This window comes from Stigmatopora argus, chromosome 17, assembly GCF_051989625.1.
Source record: "Stigmatopora argus isolate UIUO_Sarg chromosome 17, RoL_Sarg_1.0, whole genome shotgun sequence".
In the NCBI taxonomy this organism is placed as follows: domain Eukaryota; kingdom Metazoa; phylum Chordata; class Actinopteri; order Syngnathiformes; family Syngnathidae; genus Stigmatopora; species Stigmatopora argus.
In genome coordinates, this window is record NC_135403.1 from 10,454,900 (window position 1) to 10,474,385 (window position 19,486).

Consider the following 19,486-nt stretch of genomic DNA (forward strand, 5'->3'; position numbering starts at 1 on the left):
AGAAAACGTAAAAGTAAATAATATTCACACTAGCTCTGCAACTCACTTGAACTGAAAAATTCAGATATTCTGTTATAAATGGGAGAACTTGTCAACTCTTTTTGTTCCAAACCAAAGTGTGGTGCACACTATTTTTTTAGATTGTCCTTGAATTTTTTAGTCCTTCAGTCCCGTCTTTTTTGCCATGTACGATGTTCATTATGTATAGCAATATACTATGTGCAAGTCAATATTTTGTACAAGTAATTTTCATGTTGCTGAGGATTGAGTTTGACTTTGATTTATTTAATAAAGGGACAATACATATTAATGAACATATACATGTAAATATGTAAGGTTAACTTCCATCTTTAGTCTCTTGTGCAGGTTGGTGTTAGAAATGTAAGATAAAATAAATAAGGCAATAGTTGGGAAGAAGAGAAGAAAAAAATGGGAGATGATGAAATTTGATTTTCCAAAGGGCTAGATGGATAACAAACTGGGCCTAAGGGAAGAATGAAGCATAATCCCACTGGTATCACTGATGTTTTCCTAGTTTGGCTACTTGATTGATCCCGTAGGGTGGTGACACTGGCTAAAGGACAGGTGAGTGATGTAAGGATGTTGTGAAAACAAGACCTCAGGGCAGTTATTAATGAGCCAATGGTCACAGTAATATTCTCTATTGGGAAAAAGTATTCCGACAAACAAGACAACAACTGTGGTCATGGGTCATCATTAGTTATTCCCAAAGGCTGAAATTTAGTTTGTTTTTTTGTAGGGGGGGGGGGGGGGGGGTATTTAGGGATCTGTCAACATGTAAAACAATGGAAACATTAATAGTTATAGTAAATCAGAAAACAGAGTCAAACACCACTTTAGATATTATGAGTACAAAAAGTCTCAATTCTTTTAACAACATTGTCACGCTGTTGCCAATCAATCCATGAGACTATGAATGCACAAGAAAGTCTAATTATTAAAAAAATAAAAATAAGATTAACGCGACACCACAGAGGTGTGCCCACTAAGGTAATGGGTAAGGTTAGCAAAGAACCATAAGTACCCTTAAAAATCGCCATATATGAATCAGAAGTCACAGCTTTCCTAACACTGTGCTACATGTTTTTGGGGCATTAAATTCTAATAGTTTAGGAGACTACATGAGCATTGTTCCAGATTGTCATGCCAGGTATCTCAAGCTGTTTTCATCAGACGATCTAGAAAATCTAGGGTGCCACACACTACAAGAATCTATTCCGACTGAGATGGGCCTAAAGATGAGATATTGCATTATAGCGCCTGAAAGAACAACACCAAACTTTCGCTCTGGTTTTCTTAAGTTTCATAAGTAACACAGTACAAAACACACCAGAACAACAAATCATGCCACTCTCGCTATTGCCAGTCCTGCGCCACACAATAGATTTGGGAACAACACAGAAAATACAGTTTAATATGTTGAATACCGTTTAATTTATAAAGTCCAGTAACCCGCAAACCACATTCAACCTGAGTCATTGTAGTATGTTAAATGATGAATTAAACATATGGGGAAAATCCACTACTGCTACAAAACATGGGGAAATTAATTCAATATAACTCATCAGTGCATTTGGAGTTTGTGCTTCAAAAAAGTATAAATCTCATCATGAGTCTACAGCTGCTGTTGTATAGTCCTCTTTTCAATCCAATAATATACGGCCTGAAGATGAAAGAAATATGGACTCACATCAACAGATTTTTTCTGTGTTGCAAACATGTTGCAATGGTCAAAAATCAGGTTTAATGAAGGTGGCTTTATACATGTCAGGTTATGCAGTACTGTGTTGGTTTCTGTGTGCTGTGTCCTTTTTAAGACTTTGCGTCTTTGTGATTACATTCATACCTTGAGATACGAACTTAAAAAAGTTTTAACTACATGAGCATTGTTCCAGATTGTCATGCCAGGTATCTCAAGCTGTTTTCATCAGATTATCTAGAAAATCTAGAGTGCCACACACTACAAGAATCTATTCCGACTGAGACGGGCCTAAAGATGAGATATTGCATTATAGCGCCTGAAAGAACAACACCAAACTTTCGCTCTGGTTTTCTTAAGTTTCATAAGTAACACAGTACAGAACACACGAGAACAACAAATCATGCTACTCTTGCTATTGCCAGTGAATGGATTTGGGAACAACACAGAAAATACTGTTTAATATGTCCAGTAACCCGCAAACCACATTCAACCTGAGTCATTGTAGTATGTTAAATGATGAATTAAACATATGGGGAAAATCCCCTACTGCTACAAAACATGGGGAAATTCATTCAATATAATTTGGAGTTTGTGCTTCAAAAAAGTATAAATCTCATCTTGAGTCTACAGCTGCTGTTCTATAGTCCTCTTTTCAATCCAATAATACACGGCCTGAATATGAAAGAAATATGGACTCCCATCAACAGGTTTTTTGCTGTGTTGCAAACATGTTGCAATGGTCAAAAATCAGGTTTAATGAAGATGGCTTTATACATGTCAGGTTATGCAGTACTGTGTTGGTTTCTGTGTGCTGTGTGTCCTTTTTAAGCCTGTGCGTCTTTGTGATTACATTCATACCTTGAGATACAAACTTAAAAAAGTTTAAATCTTAATGTTACACTAAATTTAACATATTCCACAGCGGCTTTCGAGGCAAACTTCCTGCTTCTCCATACATATTGGCGAGCCAGCTCAGTCACTAGTCATGTTTTTCAATTATTTCGTGCTTAGGAGGAAGGAATGGAGTGAGGGAGGAAGAGACAGAGAGAGAGGGAGGGATGGTGAAAAACTGGTGTATCAACTGCTCACAAGCACTTCATCAGGATCAAAAACGTCGCTTGGACCAGGAGCTCTGAGATCAATTTAACGCACATTATCTTTTATTTGTGTGGTTGTCGTTATGGAACAGAACGGAACAAGAATGCTTAATCTCGGTGGTTATGTAGGGGTTGACGAGTATGGATATGTGTATTTTATGTTCTTGTTTTCACTTTATGTTTTCATTCTCTGCTGTAATGGCATTATTATTTTTGTAATCTGGACTCACAAGAATCTACATGAGCCCATGTACATTTTCATTGCAGCTTTATCCCTCAACTCGCTTTTGTTTAGCTGTACGATCTACCCCAAAATTTTTGTAGATGTGTTGTCTAACGAGCAGACCATTTCTTACGTGGGATGTTTGGTCCAGGCTTTTTTTTTTTACACTTTAACAAATTCAGATTTATACTTGTTATTAGTTATGGCTTATGACCGATATCTGTCCATCTGCAGGCCCCTGCAGTATTCATCTACCATGGGCACGACTAATGTCAGCATTCTTTTGGGTTTGGCCTGGTTTGTGCCTGCCTTTCAGATGGCGGTGACATTGGTTCTACAGTCCAAACAAGGAATCTGTAACTTTACTTTGGAGGGATTTTATTGCAACGTTAAAATGGTTAAGATTCACTGCAGAACACCGATGTATCTCACTGCCTGGAGTTTATTTAATTTGTTAACAAGTTCTATCTTGCCTTTACTGTCCGTCCTGATTACGTACATAAAGATATTCATGACCATTTATCAGAGCCACGGAGAGGTCCGTAAAAAGGCCATTGAAACATGTTCGCCGCACTTAATAGTTTTATTTACCTCATTAAGTTTGATATCCTTTGACTTCACCATTGGGCATCTGGATTCGATGCTTCCAAAAAGTATTAATCTGATCATGAGTCTACAAATGCTGGTGTATAGCCCTCTGTTCAATCCAATTATATACGGCTGGAAGATGAAAGAAATCTGGAAACACATCAAGAGGTTGTTTCCGTGTTGCCACGATGTTGAAACGAACAAAAGTCTGGTTGATTGAAGATGGCTTAATGTTTGATTCAGAATAGGCTTGTGGGTATGTACAATGTTATCAGGTTCTGTGTGCTGAATGAGTGCCAATGTGCGTTGCGCCAGTTACTAATGACAGGATGAAAATGATGACTTAATGTTGCTTGTTTAGCCCAAATTTTGGTAGTCAGAAAAGCATGTTAATTTAAAAGAAAATGTCTTTTTCAATTGAATGTACGCTACAATTATTTAAGAGCCCAAACGCAGTCTGTATTAGTGTATAGTATATATGATGTGCACTATCCAACTCATAATAATTATTACTATAGTATTATTATTGTTGGTAGCAATGTTCCCTCTAATTTTTTGTTTGTCTGGGCAGAAAGACATCTTCCTGAGCACACTGAGTACTGGTGCGAGCAACATCATCATTGCTCGCGATGGGCACACACCAGTATCACACCTGCCATAAGCAGGTGCATGTCTACTACACATAAATGATTTTGTAATAATAAAATGTAATGATTAATATCTATGAATGGGCGGCCTGGCAGATGAGTGGTTTGCGCGTCGGCCTCACAGCAAAAAAAATGTTTTTTTTTAAATACAAAATAAATAAATACAAAAATTGGGATTTTATTTTGTGCGCTCCATATAATTTGCTGTGCGCAGAGAAGACGAGAGCAGTGTGCAATTGCGCACACGCGCAGTTTAGAGGGAACATTGGTTGGTAGTATAATTATTTTTTATGTATAAATATATTTTAGTTTAAATCAAAAGTACTTTGAAAATGTACTCGAGTGCAGACAATCAAAATTCATTGTTTATTTACAGTACTTTACTAAAATGTCTTACTTATTGTCTTAACTTTTATTTTTAGATGTGCTTCTTAAAAACCTAATTTGATGTATGGAAAATGAATTCAGTGTCTATAGGTACCCTAGTGAAATGTACTTTTCAAAGTTCATCACCAGATACAATTCATTGTTGTTTATTAGGAGATAATTCATACTTTCATCATACTTTATTTTTTGTTTTTGGATCTGAACATTTTCTCTCAGCCTTGTTGCCATATTTACTTTGCCAAAAATGTTTACAGAGATGTCCAAGGCACACTAAAGGAAAAGGTTCTTACAGTGTAATAGCTTAGCTTGTTTTTAATAAATTAATTCCATTTTGGTACTGCTTAACCTCAGAAGTTCACGTGGGGCACTGGAGTGTATCACAGCCAGTCTACGTCCAGTCTCCAGCCTCCAGCCACTTTAGATACGTATTATGAGTACAAAAAGTCTCAATTCTTTTAACAACATTGGCACGCTGTTGCCAATCAATCCATGAGACTATGAAAGCACAAGTGAGTCTAATTATAAAAAATAAAAAAAATAAGATTAACGCGACACCACAGAGGTGTGCCCACTAAGGTAATGGGTAAGGTTAGCAAAGAATCATAAGTACCCTTAAAAATCGCCATATATGAATCACAAGTCACAGGTTTCTTATCCCTGTGCTACATGTTTTTTGGGCATTAAATTCTAATAGATTAGGAGACTACATGAGCATTGTTCCAGATTGTCATGCCAGGTATCTCAACCTGTTTTCATCAGATTATCTAGAAAATCTAGTGTGCCACACACTACAAGAATCTATTTCGACTGAGACGGGCCTAAAGATGAGATATTGCATTATAGCGCCTGAAAGACTAACACCAAACTTTCGTTCTGGTTTTCTTTAGTTTCATAAGTAACACAGTACAGAACACACCAGAAAAACAAATCATGCTACTCTCGCTATTGCCAGTCCTGCGCCACAGAATAAATTTGGGAACAACACAGAAAATACTGATTAATATGTTGAATACCGTTTAATTTATTCAGTATATAATATTCTTTATTAAAGAAAATAAAACAGCAAAAACTTGCTCGACAACACAGGCACATTAACATTGGGGCGTGTGCAAGTACTATATGTGCTCGTCTCTAAACACACTACACACAAAACGGTTCCTATGTTGAGCGCTCCATGTTTAGTACTAGCACACGCCCAAATGTTAGTGTTTGTGTTGTCGAGCGAGTTTTTGCTGTTTTATTTTCTTTAAAAAAAGAGTATGTGAATTTCCTTTGTCTTCTTTTTAATAACAGTTTTAATAAAATAATTTTATTTATTGCCTTTTATTTTAAAAACAATCATTCGCGAGTCCGGCGACGAGCGCTCAACGTAGGAACCGTTTCGTCTGTAGTGTGTTTAGAGACGAAGTGTCCGTCGACCAAATGTCCGGGTACCCTAAATGAAGAAGTAATGCTTATGTGTTTTTCACTAATTGGGCTTTATGCAATAAATGATAGCATAGAAGCAGAAAGTAGTAATATGAAATAGGCAGTTGTAGCGTGCTAAGAACGTCATGTACTTTGCCATGACCACTAAAACAGAACTTATAAGCATAGACAGACACTGGACAATCTTTTAATTTATATGGATTTGCGACTTGATTTTGAGCATTCTCAGAGCGATCAACTTTGTAGCTGAGAATTTTTACAAACATAAACAATATAAGATAATTCTTCCCTCCCCCTCAACCTCCTGAGGTTTTGAAAGCGATAGAGGGAGGGAGTAAAACGCCTACCCAACAAGATGACCAATATCAGGCTTTTATGATGCTGATCATCAGGTGAATGTATTCTTACTTATTTCGGCGTATCGGCTGCTCATGAGCACTTACTTCATCAGCATCGAGGCAGTCGTATACCGGAGCTTTGCGATTGATTTAACGCAATGACATTTGTGTTTATCATGGAATGGAATGGAACAGTGGTGCTAAGTTTTGGTGGCTTTGTAGAAGTTGAAAAGTACGGATATGTGTATTTTCTGTTGTTGTTTCCACTGTATGTTTTCATTCTCTGCTCTAATGGCATAATTATTTTTCTAATCTGGACTCACAGGAACCTTCATGAGCCCATGTACATTTTCATTGCAGCTCTATCCCTCAACTCCATTTTGTTCAGCACTGTTATCTACCCGAAACTTTTTGTGAATGTGTTGTCTAATGAGCAGAGCATTTCTTACCCTGAGTGTACTGTCCAGAGTTTTTTTTTCTATAGTTCAGGTTCTTCTGACTTATTTTTATTGCTAGCCATGGCTTATGACAGATATGTGTCCATCTGCCGGCCCCTACAATATTCAACTGCCATGAGCAAAGTCACTGTCAGAATTTTCTTGACTTTGGCCTGGTTTGTTCCCGTCTTTCAGATAACAGCTATAATGGTTATGCAGTCCAGACAAAAAGTCTGTAATCTTACGTTGTCGGGTGTTTTTTGCAATGCAACAATGATTCAGATTCACTGTACAATACCAGTCTATCTGAGGGTGTGGATTTTATTTGTTGTAGTAAATACTGCTGTTATCCCTATGTTATTGATTGTCCTCACATACATGAAGATATTCATGAACATCTATAATAGCCAGGGGGAAGTGCGGAACAAAGCAATATCTACGTGTCTACCCCACGTAACTGTTTTAATCATGAGCATTAGTTTGATGACCCTAGACATCGTTATTGGGTTACTGGATACGGTGATTTCAAAAAAGGTTTCGCTTATAATACATTTGCAAGTGCTGGTGTACAGTCCTCTTTTTAATCCAATCATGTATGGGTTGAAGATGAAAGAAATCTGGAAACACCTTAGGAGATTGTTGTTTTGCCGCAGTCATGTTGAAAGGATGAATATTGGGGCAGAATGAAAATAGTTTCAAATTTTGGCTGTGTAAAATGTGCTTTTGAGCCTGTGTGCCTTTGTGTTTTTGTGTGTGTCGCAGCATCTTAACCATAGTATTTTTCAAATGATTTGATGAAAACAAAATGTTCTTGATTGATATGCAATTTGGTAGGTATTATAATTTTTTTAAATATTATTTTGCCGTGTGAGCTTATATTATATTGTGTGATGTACTACAAGTCCGACTAAGAACTATGCTACAATATTCTATATACGAAGAAAACAATGTATAATCTCAAATAACCTAAATCTTATAAAAGATGATTAAGAAGTCGTCTTGGATGAGACTTTTTTGTGTGCGTGTGCTTTTGACTTTTTATGATGACTTCACATGTATGGATGTCAATGATTGATGTCAACACAGGCCCTGTAATTGTTGTCCATTGATATTTGAAAAGTAAATGTTGAATATCATTTTTGTAGTCACCTTTTTTATATTGTACAAGCCTTTTAAAAAAAAGACGCATTGAAAAAACTCCAAATTAATCATGTTGTACATTGTTATATTTTTTGATCCATGTATGGAAATAAGGGGAATATCCCATTAGTACATTGTTATAAGTTACATTTAATTAATATGAATATTTAGAGTTAATGTGAAGGTAAAAATAAAGCCACTTTAAAAAAAAATCAAAAATGCTTTGTAATGTGGTGAATTGATATAAATAAAAATAAGGTGAATTTATTTAATTTATCTTAATTTGATTACCCCTGACTTAACCAAAACTAATAAAAATGTTCTCAAAACAGTGTTAAGTACAGGGCTTAAGGACAAATACTGTACATAAGGTCCACTGACATTTGTAAGTCACCAGTGGAGCACTGGCGCATTAAATTAAGGTGATGTTGCCATGCTGGCCAGACCCCTGACAATGCGAAATGTGACTGCGCCACCTTAGAAGGGATGCCAGAGGCCACTGTCATTGGTTGAGAAGATATCACACCCAGAATTGAGCAAAACCCCCCCAATAACATGCACCTGCCTCCATGTCCACCAAACGAATGAAATATATTATTTAACATTTAGCCAGCAAACAAACCACAATTGTAATGGTGACATTTTCACAATGAAAATAGTGATTTCTGCTTGAATTATATCCTTAAAAAACTCATTGAACAAAATCCCATAGGAAGTGGTGTTACTGAATGTACGCCAAGGATATCAAATAAAAGCTTTCGATATACCTAGCGCGCACTGCTGAACAACGGAGTTACTGACTTGTACAATGAGCAGGAGGCCTGGAGAATTTGCTGTTTGTATTACAGCGCAATGCCATCATCCCCGCCGTGCTTAGCCCTCATTGACTCTACGTCCAGTCTCCAGCCTCCAGCCACTTTAGATATTATGAGTACAAAAAGTCTCAATTCTTTTAACAATATTGTCACGCTGTGGCCAATCAATCAATGAGACTATGAATGCACATGGGAGTCTAATTATTTAAAAAAATTAAAATAAGATCAACGGGACACCACAGAGGTGTGCCCACTAAGGTGATGGGTAAGGTTGGCAAAGAACCATAAGTACCCTTAAAAATCGCCATGTATGAATCAGAAGTCACAGCTTTCCTAACACTGTGCTACATGTTTTTTGGGGCATTAAATTCTAATAGATTAGGAGACTACATGAGCATTGTTCCAGATTGTCATGCCAGGTACCTCAACCTGTTTTCATCACATTATCTGGAAAATCTAGGGTGCCACACACTACAAGAATCTATTCCGACTGAGATGGACCTAAAGAACAACAAATCATGAAACTCTCGCTATTGCCAGTCCTGCGCCACAAAATAGATTTGGGAACAACACAGAAAATACTGTTTAATATGTTGAATACCGTTTAATTTATTCAGTCCAGTTGCACGGGTCAAAAATCAGGTTTAATGAAGATGGCTTTATACATGTCAGGTTATGCAGTACTGTGTTGGTTTCTGTGTGCTGTGTCCTTTTTAAGCCTGTGCGTCTTTGTGATTACATTCATACCTTGAGATACGAGCTTTAAAAAGTTTTAATCTTAATGTTACACTAAATTTAACGTATCCCAGCCAACTTTGGACCAGAGTCAGTGGACATTGTTTACTCATTGATTGATTTATATATTATTTTTAATGTTACAACATACATTTTACTCGTGACCGGACATTTCGTCAACGGACACTTCGTCGCCGGACGCTTCGTCGCCGGACAGTTCATCGACCGGACACTTCGTCGACAGACAATTCGTCCCCGGACACTTCGTCGCCAGACAGTTCGCCTAACCTTAACCACTAACCTTAACCACTATTAAAGAACACAGAGTAAATTCACATCTTCTTTATTAAAGAAAATAAAACAGCAAAAACTTGCTCGACAACACAGGCACATTAACATTGGGGTGTGTGCAAGTACTAAATGTGCTCATCTCTAAACACACTGCGCACGAAACGGTTCCTATGTTGAGCGCTCCATGTTTAGTACTAGCACACGCCCAAATGTTAGTGTTTGTGTTGTCGAGCGAGTTTCTGCTGTTCTATTTTCTTCAAAAAAGAATATGTGAATTTCCTTTGTCTTCTTTTTAATAAAAGTTTTAATAAAATAATTTTATTTATTGCCTTTTATTTTAAAAACAATCATTCGCGAGTCCGGCGACGAGCGCTCAACGTAGGAACCGTTTCGTCTGTAGTGTGTTTAGAGACGAGCACATTTAGTACTTGCACACGCCCAAATGTTAATGTGTTTGTGTTGTCGAAAGAGTTTTTGCTGTTTTATTTTCTTTAATAAAGAATGTGAATTTCGATTGTCTTCTTTAATAGTGGTTAAGGTTAGGCGATTTCTCCGGTGACAAAGTGTCCGGCGACAATTTGTCCGTCGACGAAGTGTCGGGTCGACGAACTGTCCGGGGACGAAGCGTTCGTCGACGAAACGTCCGTCGACGAAACGTCCGTCGACGAAGTGTCCGTCGACGAAATGTCCGTCGACGAAATGTCCGGGTACCCTAAATGATGAAGTAATGCTTATGTGTTTTTACTAATTGGGCTTTATGCAATAAATGATAGCATAGAAGCAGAAAGTAGTAATATGAAATAGGCAGTTGTAGCGTGCTAAGAACGTCATGTACTTTGCCATGACCACTAAAACAGAACTTATAAGCACAGACAGACACTGGACAATCTTTTAATTTATATGAATTTGCGACTTGATTTTGAGAATGCTCAGAGCGATCAACTTTGTAGCTGAGAATTTTTACAAACAAAAACAATATAAGATAATTCTTCCCTCCCCCTCAACCTCCTGAGGTTTTGAAAGCGATAGAGGGAGGGAGTAGAACGCCTACCCAACAAGATGACCAATATCAGGCTTTTATGATGCTGATCATCAGGGGACTGTATTCTTACTTCTTTCGGCGTATCGGCTGCTCATGAGCACTTCATCAGCATCGAGGCAGTCGTGGATTGGAGCTTCGCGATTGATTTAACACAATGATATTTTCCCCCTTGTGTTTGTCATGGAGTGGAATGGAACAGTGGTGCTAAGTTTTGGTGGCTTTGTAGAAGTTGAAAAGTACGGATATGTGTATTTTCTGTTGTTGTTTCCACTGTATGTTTTCATTCTCTGCTCTAATGGCATAATTATTTTTCTAATCTGGACTCACAGGAACCTTCATGAGCCCATGTACATTTTCATTGCAGCTCTATCCCTCAACTCCATTTTGTTCAGCACTGTTATCTACCCGAAACTTTTTGTGGATGTGTTGTCTAATGAGCAGAGCATTTCTTACCAGGGATGTTTGGTCCAGGTTTTTTTTTTCTATTGTTTAGGTTCTTCTGACTTATTTTTGTTGCTAGCCATGGCTTATGACAGATATGTGTCAATCTGCCGGCCCCTGCAATATTCAACTGCTATGAGCAAAGTCACTGTCAGAATTTTCTTGACTTTGGCCTGGTTTGTGCCCGTCTTTCAGATAACAGTTACAATTATTATGCAGTCCAGACAAAAAGTCTGTAATCTTACGTTGTTGGGGTTTTTTTGCAATGCAACAATGATTCAGATTCACTGTACAACACCAATCTATCTGAGTATGTGGACTTTATTTACTTTAGTAAATACTGCTGTTATCCCTATGTTCTTGATCTTCCTCACATACATGAAGATATTCATGAACATCTATAATAGCCACGGGGAAGTGCGGAACAAAGCAATATCTACGTGTCTACCCCACGTAACTGTTTTAATCATGACCATTAGTATGATGGCCTTAGACGTCGTTATTGGGTTACTGGATACGGTGATTTCTAAAAAGGTTTCACTGATAATGAATTTGCAAGTGCTGGTGTACAATCCTCTTTTTAATCCAATCATGTATGGGTTGAAGATGAAAGAAATCTGGAAACACCTTAGGAGATTGTTGTTGTGCCGCAGTCATGTTGAAAAGATGAATATTGGGGCAGAATGAAAATAGTTTCAATTTTTGGCTGTGCAAAATGTGCTTTTGAGCCTGTGTGCCTTTGTGTTTTTGTGTGTGTCGCAGCATCTTAACCATAGTAATTTTTCAAATGATTTGATGAAAACAAAATGTTCTTGGTTGATATGCAATTTGGTCGGTATGATTTTTTTTTTTAATATTTTGCCTTGTGAGCTTATATTATATTGTGCGATGTACTACAAGTTTGACTAAGTACTTTGCCACAACATTCTATATACAAAGACAACAATGTATAATCTCAAATAACCTAAATCTTATAAAAGATGATTAAGAAGTCGTCTTGGATGAGAATCTTCTGTGTGTGTGTGCTTTTGACTTTTTATGATGACTTCACATGTATGGATGTCAATGATTGATGTCAACACAGGTCCTATAATTGTTATCCTTGATATTTGAGAAGTAAATGTTGAGTATCATTTTTGTAGTCACCTTCTTTTATATTGTACAAGCCTTAAATTTAAAAAAGACACATTGCAAAAACTCTTATTGTGTTATTATATATAACTCCCAATTAATCATGTTATATATTGTTATATTTTTCGATCCATGGATGGAAATTAGGGGACTGTCCCATTAGTACATTGTTAAATTTAATTAATATGAATACTTAGAGTTAATGTGAAGGTTAAAATAATGCATTGTAATATGGTGAATTGATATAAATAAAAATGAGGTGAATTTATTTAATTTGTCTTAATTTGATTACCTCTGACTTAACCAAAACTAATACAAATGTTCTAAAAACAGTGTATAAGTACAGGACTTAAGGATAAATACTGTACATAAGGTCCACTGATATTTGTAAGTCACCAGTGGAGCAGAGGCGCTTAAAATTAAGGTGATGTTGCCATGCTGGCCAGACCCGTGACAATGTGAAATGTGACTGTGCCACCTTAGAAGGGGATGCCAGAGGCCACTGTCATTGGTTGAGAAGATATCACACCCAGAATGGAGCAAAACGCCCCCAATAACATCCACCTGCCTCCATGTCCACCAAACGAATGAAATATATTATTTAACATTTAGCCAGCAAACAAACCACAATTGTAATGGTGACATTTTCACAATGAAAATAGTGATTTCTGCTTGCATTATATCCTTAAAGAACGAACTCATTGAACAAAATCCCATAGGAAGTGGTGTTACTGAATGTACGCCAAGGATATCAAATAAAAGCTTTCCATAGACCTAGCGCCCACTGCTGAACAACGGAGTTACTCACTTGTACAATAAGCAGGAGGCCTGGAGACCTTGCTGTTTGTAGTACAGCACAATGCCATCATAACCTGCAAACCACATTCAACCTGAGTCATTTCTGAGATCAAAGATCCCTGTTTGGGCTCCAGGATTCATTCCTGCATGGATTTTGCATATTTCCCCCCATTTGCTGCAAGGTGTTTCTCCATCTACTTTAGTTTCTGACAGTGTAGTTTGGTCTCAGAAACATGTATGGTATGTCATTTGAGCACTTTAAATTGTCCAAAAGTGTGAAAGTGAGTGTGAATGGATATTTGTCTTTTTGTGCTATGCAATGAAAATAAAAGAAAAGGTTCAACTTCAATTCGCTGGGAATTATATGTAATAATAGTTTTTCGTTTAAATAAAAAAGTACTCTGGCATTTTCCTCAAGTACAGTTAATGAAAGTTCATAGTTTAATTACAGTTCTTTAGTTAATTGGCATACTTCATAAGTTCATTTAACTTTTATTATTAGATGTGCATCTTAAAAACTAATTTGATGTGTGGAAAATGAATTAGGTACACTAAATGAAGAAGTAATGCTTATGTGTTTTTTACTAATTGGGCTTTATGCAATAAATGATAGCATAGAAGAAGAAAGTAGTAATATAAAATAGGCAGTTGTAGCGTGCTAAGAACGTCATGTACTTTGCCATGACCACTAAAACAGAACTTATAAGCACAGACATACACTGGACAATCTTTTAATTTATATGGATTTGCGACTTAATTTTGAGAATGCTCAGAGCGATCAACTTTGTAGCTGAGGATTTTTACAAACAAAAAAAATATAAGATAATTCTTCCCTCCCCCTCAACCTCCTGAGGTTTTAAAAGCGATAGAGGGAGGGAGTAAAACGCCTACCCAACAAGATGACCAATATCAGGCTTTTAGGATGGTGATCATCAGGTGAATGTATTCTTACTTATTTCGGCGTATCGGCTGCTCATGAGCACTTCATCAGCATCGAGGCAGTTGTGGACCGGAGCTTCGCGATTGATTTAACACAATGATATTTGTGTTTATCATGGAATGGAATGGAACAGTGGTGCTAAGTTTTGATGGCTTTGTAGAAGTTGAAAAGTACGGATATGTGTATTTTCTGTTGTTGTTTCCACTGTATGTTTTCATTCTCTGCTCTAATGGCATAATTATTTTTCTAATCTGGACTCACAGGAACCTTCATGAGCCCATGTACATTTTCATTGCAGCTCTATCCTTCAACTCCATTTTGTTCAGCACTGTTATCTACCCGAAACTTTTGGTGAATGTGTTGTCTAATGAGCAGAGCATTTCTTACCCTGAGTGTACTGTCCAGAGTTTTTTTTTCTATAGTTCAGGTTCTTCTGACTTATTTTTGTTGCTATCCATGGCTTATGACAGATATGTGTCCATCTGCCGGCCCCTGCAATATTCAACTGCCATGAGCAAAGTCACTGTCAGAATTTTCTTGATTTTGGCCTGGTTTGTGCCCGTCTTTCAGTTAACATCTATAATGGTTATGCAGTCCAGACAAAAAGTCTGTAATCTTACGTTGTCGGGGGTTTTTTGCAATGCAACAATGATTCAGATTCACTGTACAATACCAGTCTATCTTAGGGTGTGGACTTTATTTGTTGTAGTAAATACTGCTGTTATCCCTATGTTATTGATCGTCCTCACATACATGAAGATATTCGTGAACATCTATAATAGCCAGGGGGAAGTGCGGAACAAAGCAATATCTACGTGTCTACCCCACATAACTGTTTTAATCATGAGCATTAGTTTGATGACCATAGACATCGTTATTGGGTTACTGGATACGGTGATTTCAAAAAAGGTTTCACTGATAATACATTTGCAAGTGCTGGTGTACAGTCCTCTTTTTAATCCAATCATGTATGGGTTGAAGATGAAAGAAATCTGGAAACACCTTAGGAGATTGTTGTTTTGCCGCAGTGATGTTGAAAGGATGAATATTGGGGCAGAATGAAAATAGTTTCAATTTTTGGCTGTGTAAAATGTGCTTTTGAGCTTGTGTGCCTTTGTGTTTTTGTGTGTGTCGCAGCAGCTTAACCATAGTAATTTTTCAAATGATTTGATGAAAAAAAAATGTTCTTGGTTGATATGCAATTTGGTCGGTATGAATTTTTTTTTTAAATATTTTGCCGTGTGAGCTTATATTATATTGTGCGATGTACTACAAGTTTGACTAAGTACTATGCCACAACATTCTATATACAAAGACAACAATGTATAATCTCAAATAACCTAAATCTTATAAAAGATGATTAAGAAGTCGTCTTGGATGAGAATCTTCTGTGTGTGTGTGTGCTTTTGACTTTTTATGATGACTTCACATGTATGGATGTCAATGATTGATGTCAACACAGGTCCTATAATTGTTATCCATTGATATTTGAAAAGTAAATGTTGAGTATCATTTTTGTAGTCACCTTCTTTTATATTGTACAAGCCTTAAATTTAAAAAAGACACATTGCAAAAACTCTTATTGTGTTATTATATATAACTCCCAATTAATCATGTTATATATTGTTATATTTTTCGATCCATGGATGGAAATTAGGGGACTGTCCCATTAGTACATTGTTAAATTTAATTAATATGAATACTTAGAGTTAATATGAAGGTTAAAATAATGCATTGTAATATGGTGAATTGATATAAATAAAAATGAGGTGAATTTATTTAATTTATCTTAATTTGATTACCCCTGACTTAACCAAAACTAATAAAAATGTTCTAAAAACAGTGTTAAATACAGGACTTAAGGACAAATACTGTACATAAGGTCCACTGATATTTGTAAGTCACCAGTGGAGCACTGGCGCTTAAAATTAAGGTGATGTTGCCATGCTGGCCAGACCCGTGACAATGTGAAATGTGACTGCGCCACCTTGGAAGGGGATGCCAGAGGCCAATGTCATTGGTTGAGAAGATATCACACCCAGAATGGAGCAAAACGCCCCCAATAACATGCACCTGCCTCCATGTCCACCAAACGAATGAAATATATTATTTAACATTTAGCCAGCAAACAAACCACAATTGTAATGGTGACATTTTCACAATGAAAATAGTGATTTCTGCTTGCATTATATCCTTAAAAAATGAACTCATTGAACAAAATCCCATAGGAAGTGGTGTTACTGAACGTACGCCAAGGATATCAAATAAAAACTTTCCATAGACCTAGCGCCCACTGCTGAACAACGGAGTTACTCACTTGTACAATAAGCAGGAGGCCTGGAGACCTTGCTGTTTGTAGTACAGCACAATGCCATCATAACCTGCAAACCACATTCAACCTGAGTCATTTCTGAGATCAAAGATCCCTGTTTGGGCTCCAGGATTCATTCCTGCATGGATTTTGCATATTTCCCCCCATTTGCTGCAAGGTGTTTCTCCATCTACTTTAGTTTCTGACAGTGTAGTTTGGTCTCAGAAACATGTATGGTATGTCATTTGAGCACTTTAAATTGTCCAAAGGTGTGAAAGTGAGTGTGAATGGTGGTTTGTCTTTTTGTGCTATGCAATAAAAATAAAAGAAGAGGTTCAACTTCAATTCGCTGGGAATTGTATGTAATTATAGTTTTTCGTTTAAATAAAAAAGTACTCTGGCATTTTCCTCAAGCACAGTTAATGAAAGTTCATAGTTTAATTACAGTTCTTTAGTTAATTGGCATACTTCATGAGTTCATTTAACTTTTATTATTAGATGTGCATCTTAAAAACTAATTTGATGTGTGGAAAATGAATTAGGTACACTAAATGAAGAAGTAATGCTTATGTGTTTTTTACTAACTGGGCTTTATGCAATAAATGATAGCATAGAAGCAGAAAGTAGTAATATAAAATAGGCAGTAGTAGCGTGCTAAGAACGTCATGTACATTGCCATGACCACTAAAACAGAACTTATAAGCACAGACAGACACTGGACAATCTTTTAATTTATATGGATTTGCGACTTAATTTTGAGAATGCTCAGAGCGATCAACTTTGTAGCTGAGGATTTTTACAAACAAAAACAATATAAGATAATTCTTCCCTCCCCTCAACCTCCTGAGATTTTGAAAGCGATAGAGGGAGGGAGTACAACGCCTACTCAACAAGATGACCAATATCAGGCTTTTATGATGCTGATCATCAGGTGAATGTATTCTTACTTCTTTCGGCGTATCGGCTGCTCATGAGCACTTCATCAGCATCGAGGGAGTCGTGGACCGGAGCTTCACGAGTGATTTAACACAATGATATTTGTGTTTATCATGGAGTGGAATGGAACATTAGTGCTAAGTTTTGGTGGCTTTGTAGAAGTTGAAAAGTACGGATATGTGTATTTTCTGTTGTTGTTTCCACTGTATGTTTTCATTCTCTGCTCTAATGGCATAATTATTTTTCTAATCTGGACTCACAGGAACCTTCATGAGCCCATGTACATTTTCATTGCAGCTCTATCCCTCAACTCCATTTTGTTCAGCACTGTTATCTACCCGAAACTTTTTGTGGATGTGTTGTCTAATGAGCAGGTCATTTCTTACTGGGGATGTTCGGTCCAGAGTTTATTTTTCTATAGTTTAGGTTCTTCTGACTTACTTTTGTTGCTAGCCATGGCTTATGACAGATATGTGTCCATCTGCCGGCCCCTGCAATATTCAACTGCCATGAGCAAAGTCACTGTCAGAATTTTCTTGACTTTGGCCTGGTTTGTGCCCGTCTTTCAGATAACAGCTATAATGGTTATGGAGTCCAAACAAAAAGTCTGTAATCGTACGTTGTCAGGTTTTTTTTGCAATGCAACAATTACTCAGATTCACTGTACATCACCAATCTATCTGAGGGTGTGGACTTTATTTGTTGTAGTAAATACTGCTGTTATCCCTATGTTCTTGATCCTCCTCACATACATGAAGATATTCATGAACATCTATAATAGCCACGGGGAAGTGCAGAACAAAGCAATATCTACGTGTCTACCCCACGTAACTGTTTTAATCATGACCATTAGTTTGATGACCATAGACATCATTATTGGGTTACTGGAAACGGTGATTTCAAAAAAGGTTTCACTGATAATAAATTTGCAAGTGCTGGTGTACAATCCTCTTTTTAATCCAATCATGTATGGGTTGAAGATGAAAGAAATCTGGAAACACCTTAGGAGATTGTTGTTGTGCCGCAGTCATGTTGAAAAGATGAATACTGGGGCAGAATGAAAACAGTTTCAATTTTTGGCTGTGCAAAATGTGCTTTTGAGCCTACGTGCCTTTGTGTTTTTGTGTGTGTCGCAGCATCTTAACCATAGTATTTTTACAAATGACTTGATGAAAACAAAATGTTCTTGGTTGATATGAAATTTGGTCGGTATGATATTTTTTTTGAAAAATTATTTTGCCGTGTGAGTTTATATTATATTGTGCGATGTACTACAAGTTCGACTAAGAACTATGCTACAACATTCTATATACAAAGACAACAATGTATAATCTCAAATAACCTAAATCTTATAAAAGATGATTAAGAAGTCGTCGTGGATGAGACTTTTCTGTGAGTGTGTGTGCTTTTGACTTTTTATGATGATTTCACATGTATGGATGTTAATGATTGATGTCAACACATGCCCTGTAATTGTTGTCCATTGATATTTGAAAAGTAAATGTTGAGAATCATTTTTGTAGTCACCTTTTTTATATTGTACAAGCCTTAAATTTTAAAAAAAGGCGCATTGCAAAAACTCCAAATTAATCATGTTGTACATTGTTATATTTTTCGATCCATGTATGGAAATAAGGGGAATATCCCATTAGTACATTGTTATATGTTAAATTTAATTAATATGAATATTTAGAGTTAATGTGAAGGTAAAAATAAAGCCACTTTTTTTAAACAAAATCAAAAATGCATTGTAATAAGGTGAATTGATATAAATAAAAATGAGGTGAATTCTCAAAATTTGCAATGCAACAATGATTCAGATTCACTGTACAACACCAATCTATCTGAGTATGTGGACTTTATTTGTTGTAGTAAATACTGCTGTTATCCCTATGTTCTTGATCTTCCTCACATACATGAAGATATTCATGAACATCTATAATAGCCACGGGGAAGTGCGGAACAAAGCAATATCTACGTGTCTACCCCACGTAACTGTTTTAATCATGACCATTAGTTTGATGACCTTAGACATCGT

The 19,486-nt window shown here is 36.7% G+C and overlaps 7 protein-coding genes across 7 annotated transcripts in view; 6 read left to right on the forward strand and 1 right to left on the reverse strand.

Moving 5' to 3' along the window:
• The window catches only part of sspo (SCO-spondin), a 76,690-nt gene that overhangs the window by 45,025 nt on the left and 12,179 nt on the right, over positions 1 to 19,486 (reverse strand). The window lies entirely within an intron of this gene.
• Positions 1 to 19,486, forward strand: part of aoc1 (amine oxidase copper containing 1) — a 32,785-nt gene that overhangs the window by 1,550 nt on the left and 11,749 nt on the right. The gene's annotated exons all lie outside the window — the stretch shown is intronic.
• Positions 2,904 to 3,851, forward strand: LOC144092095 (olfactory receptor 11A1-like). Its single transcript, XM_077624875.1, has one exon. The coding sequence runs from the start codon at positions 2,904 to 2,906 to the stop codon at positions 3,849 to 3,851; it is 948 nt and encodes a 315-aa protein (XP_077481001.1).
• On the forward strand, positions 6,586 to 7,555 carry LOC144092096 (olfactory receptor 10J4-like). Its single transcript, XM_077624876.1, has one exon. It carries the CDS (start codon positions 6,590 to 6,592, stop codon positions 7,553 to 7,555), a length of 966 nt encoding a protein of 321 aa, XP_077481002.1. The 5' UTR covers positions 6,586 to 6,589.
• LOC144092097 (olfactory receptor 10K1-like) lies at positions 10,963 to 12,019 on the forward strand. Its single transcript, XM_077624877.1, has one exon. The coding sequence runs from the start codon at positions 11,072 to 11,074 to the stop codon at positions 12,017 to 12,019; it is 948 nt and encodes a 315-aa protein (XP_077481003.1). The 5' UTR covers positions 10,963 to 11,071.
• LOC144092098 (olfactory receptor 10J4-like) lies at positions 14,316 to 15,263 on the forward strand. The gene has a single exon (XM_077624878.1). The coding sequence runs from the start codon at positions 14,316 to 14,318 to the stop codon at positions 15,261 to 15,263; it is 948 nt and encodes a 315-aa protein (XP_077481004.1).
• LOC144092099 (olfactory receptor 10AG1-like) lies at positions 17,562 to 18,509 on the forward strand. The gene has a single exon (XM_077624879.1). It carries the CDS (start codon positions 17,562 to 17,564, stop codon positions 18,507 to 18,509), a length of 948 nt encoding a protein of 315 aa, XP_077481005.1.

Bases quoted from the DNA above. Each gene is read 5' to 3' on its own strand.
- LOC144092098 (XM_077624878.1), top strand. From the start codon at position 14,316: ATGGAATGGAATGGAACAGTGGTGCTAAGTTTTGATGGCTTTGTAGAA.
- LOC144092096 (XM_077624876.1), top strand. From the start codon at position 6,590: ATGACATTTGTGTTTATCATGGAATGGAATGGAACAGTGGTGCTAAGT.
- LOC144092097 (XM_077624877.1), top strand. From the start codon at position 11,072: ATGGAGTGGAATGGAACAGTGGTGCTAAGTTTTGGTGGCTTTGTAGAA.
- LOC144092095 (XM_077624875.1), top strand. From the start codon at position 2,904: ATGGAACAGAACGGAACAAGAATGCTTAATCTCGGTGGTTATGTAGGG.
- LOC144092099 (XM_077624879.1), top strand. From the start codon at position 17,562: ATGGAGTGGAATGGAACATTAGTGCTAAGTTTTGGTGGCTTTGTAGAA.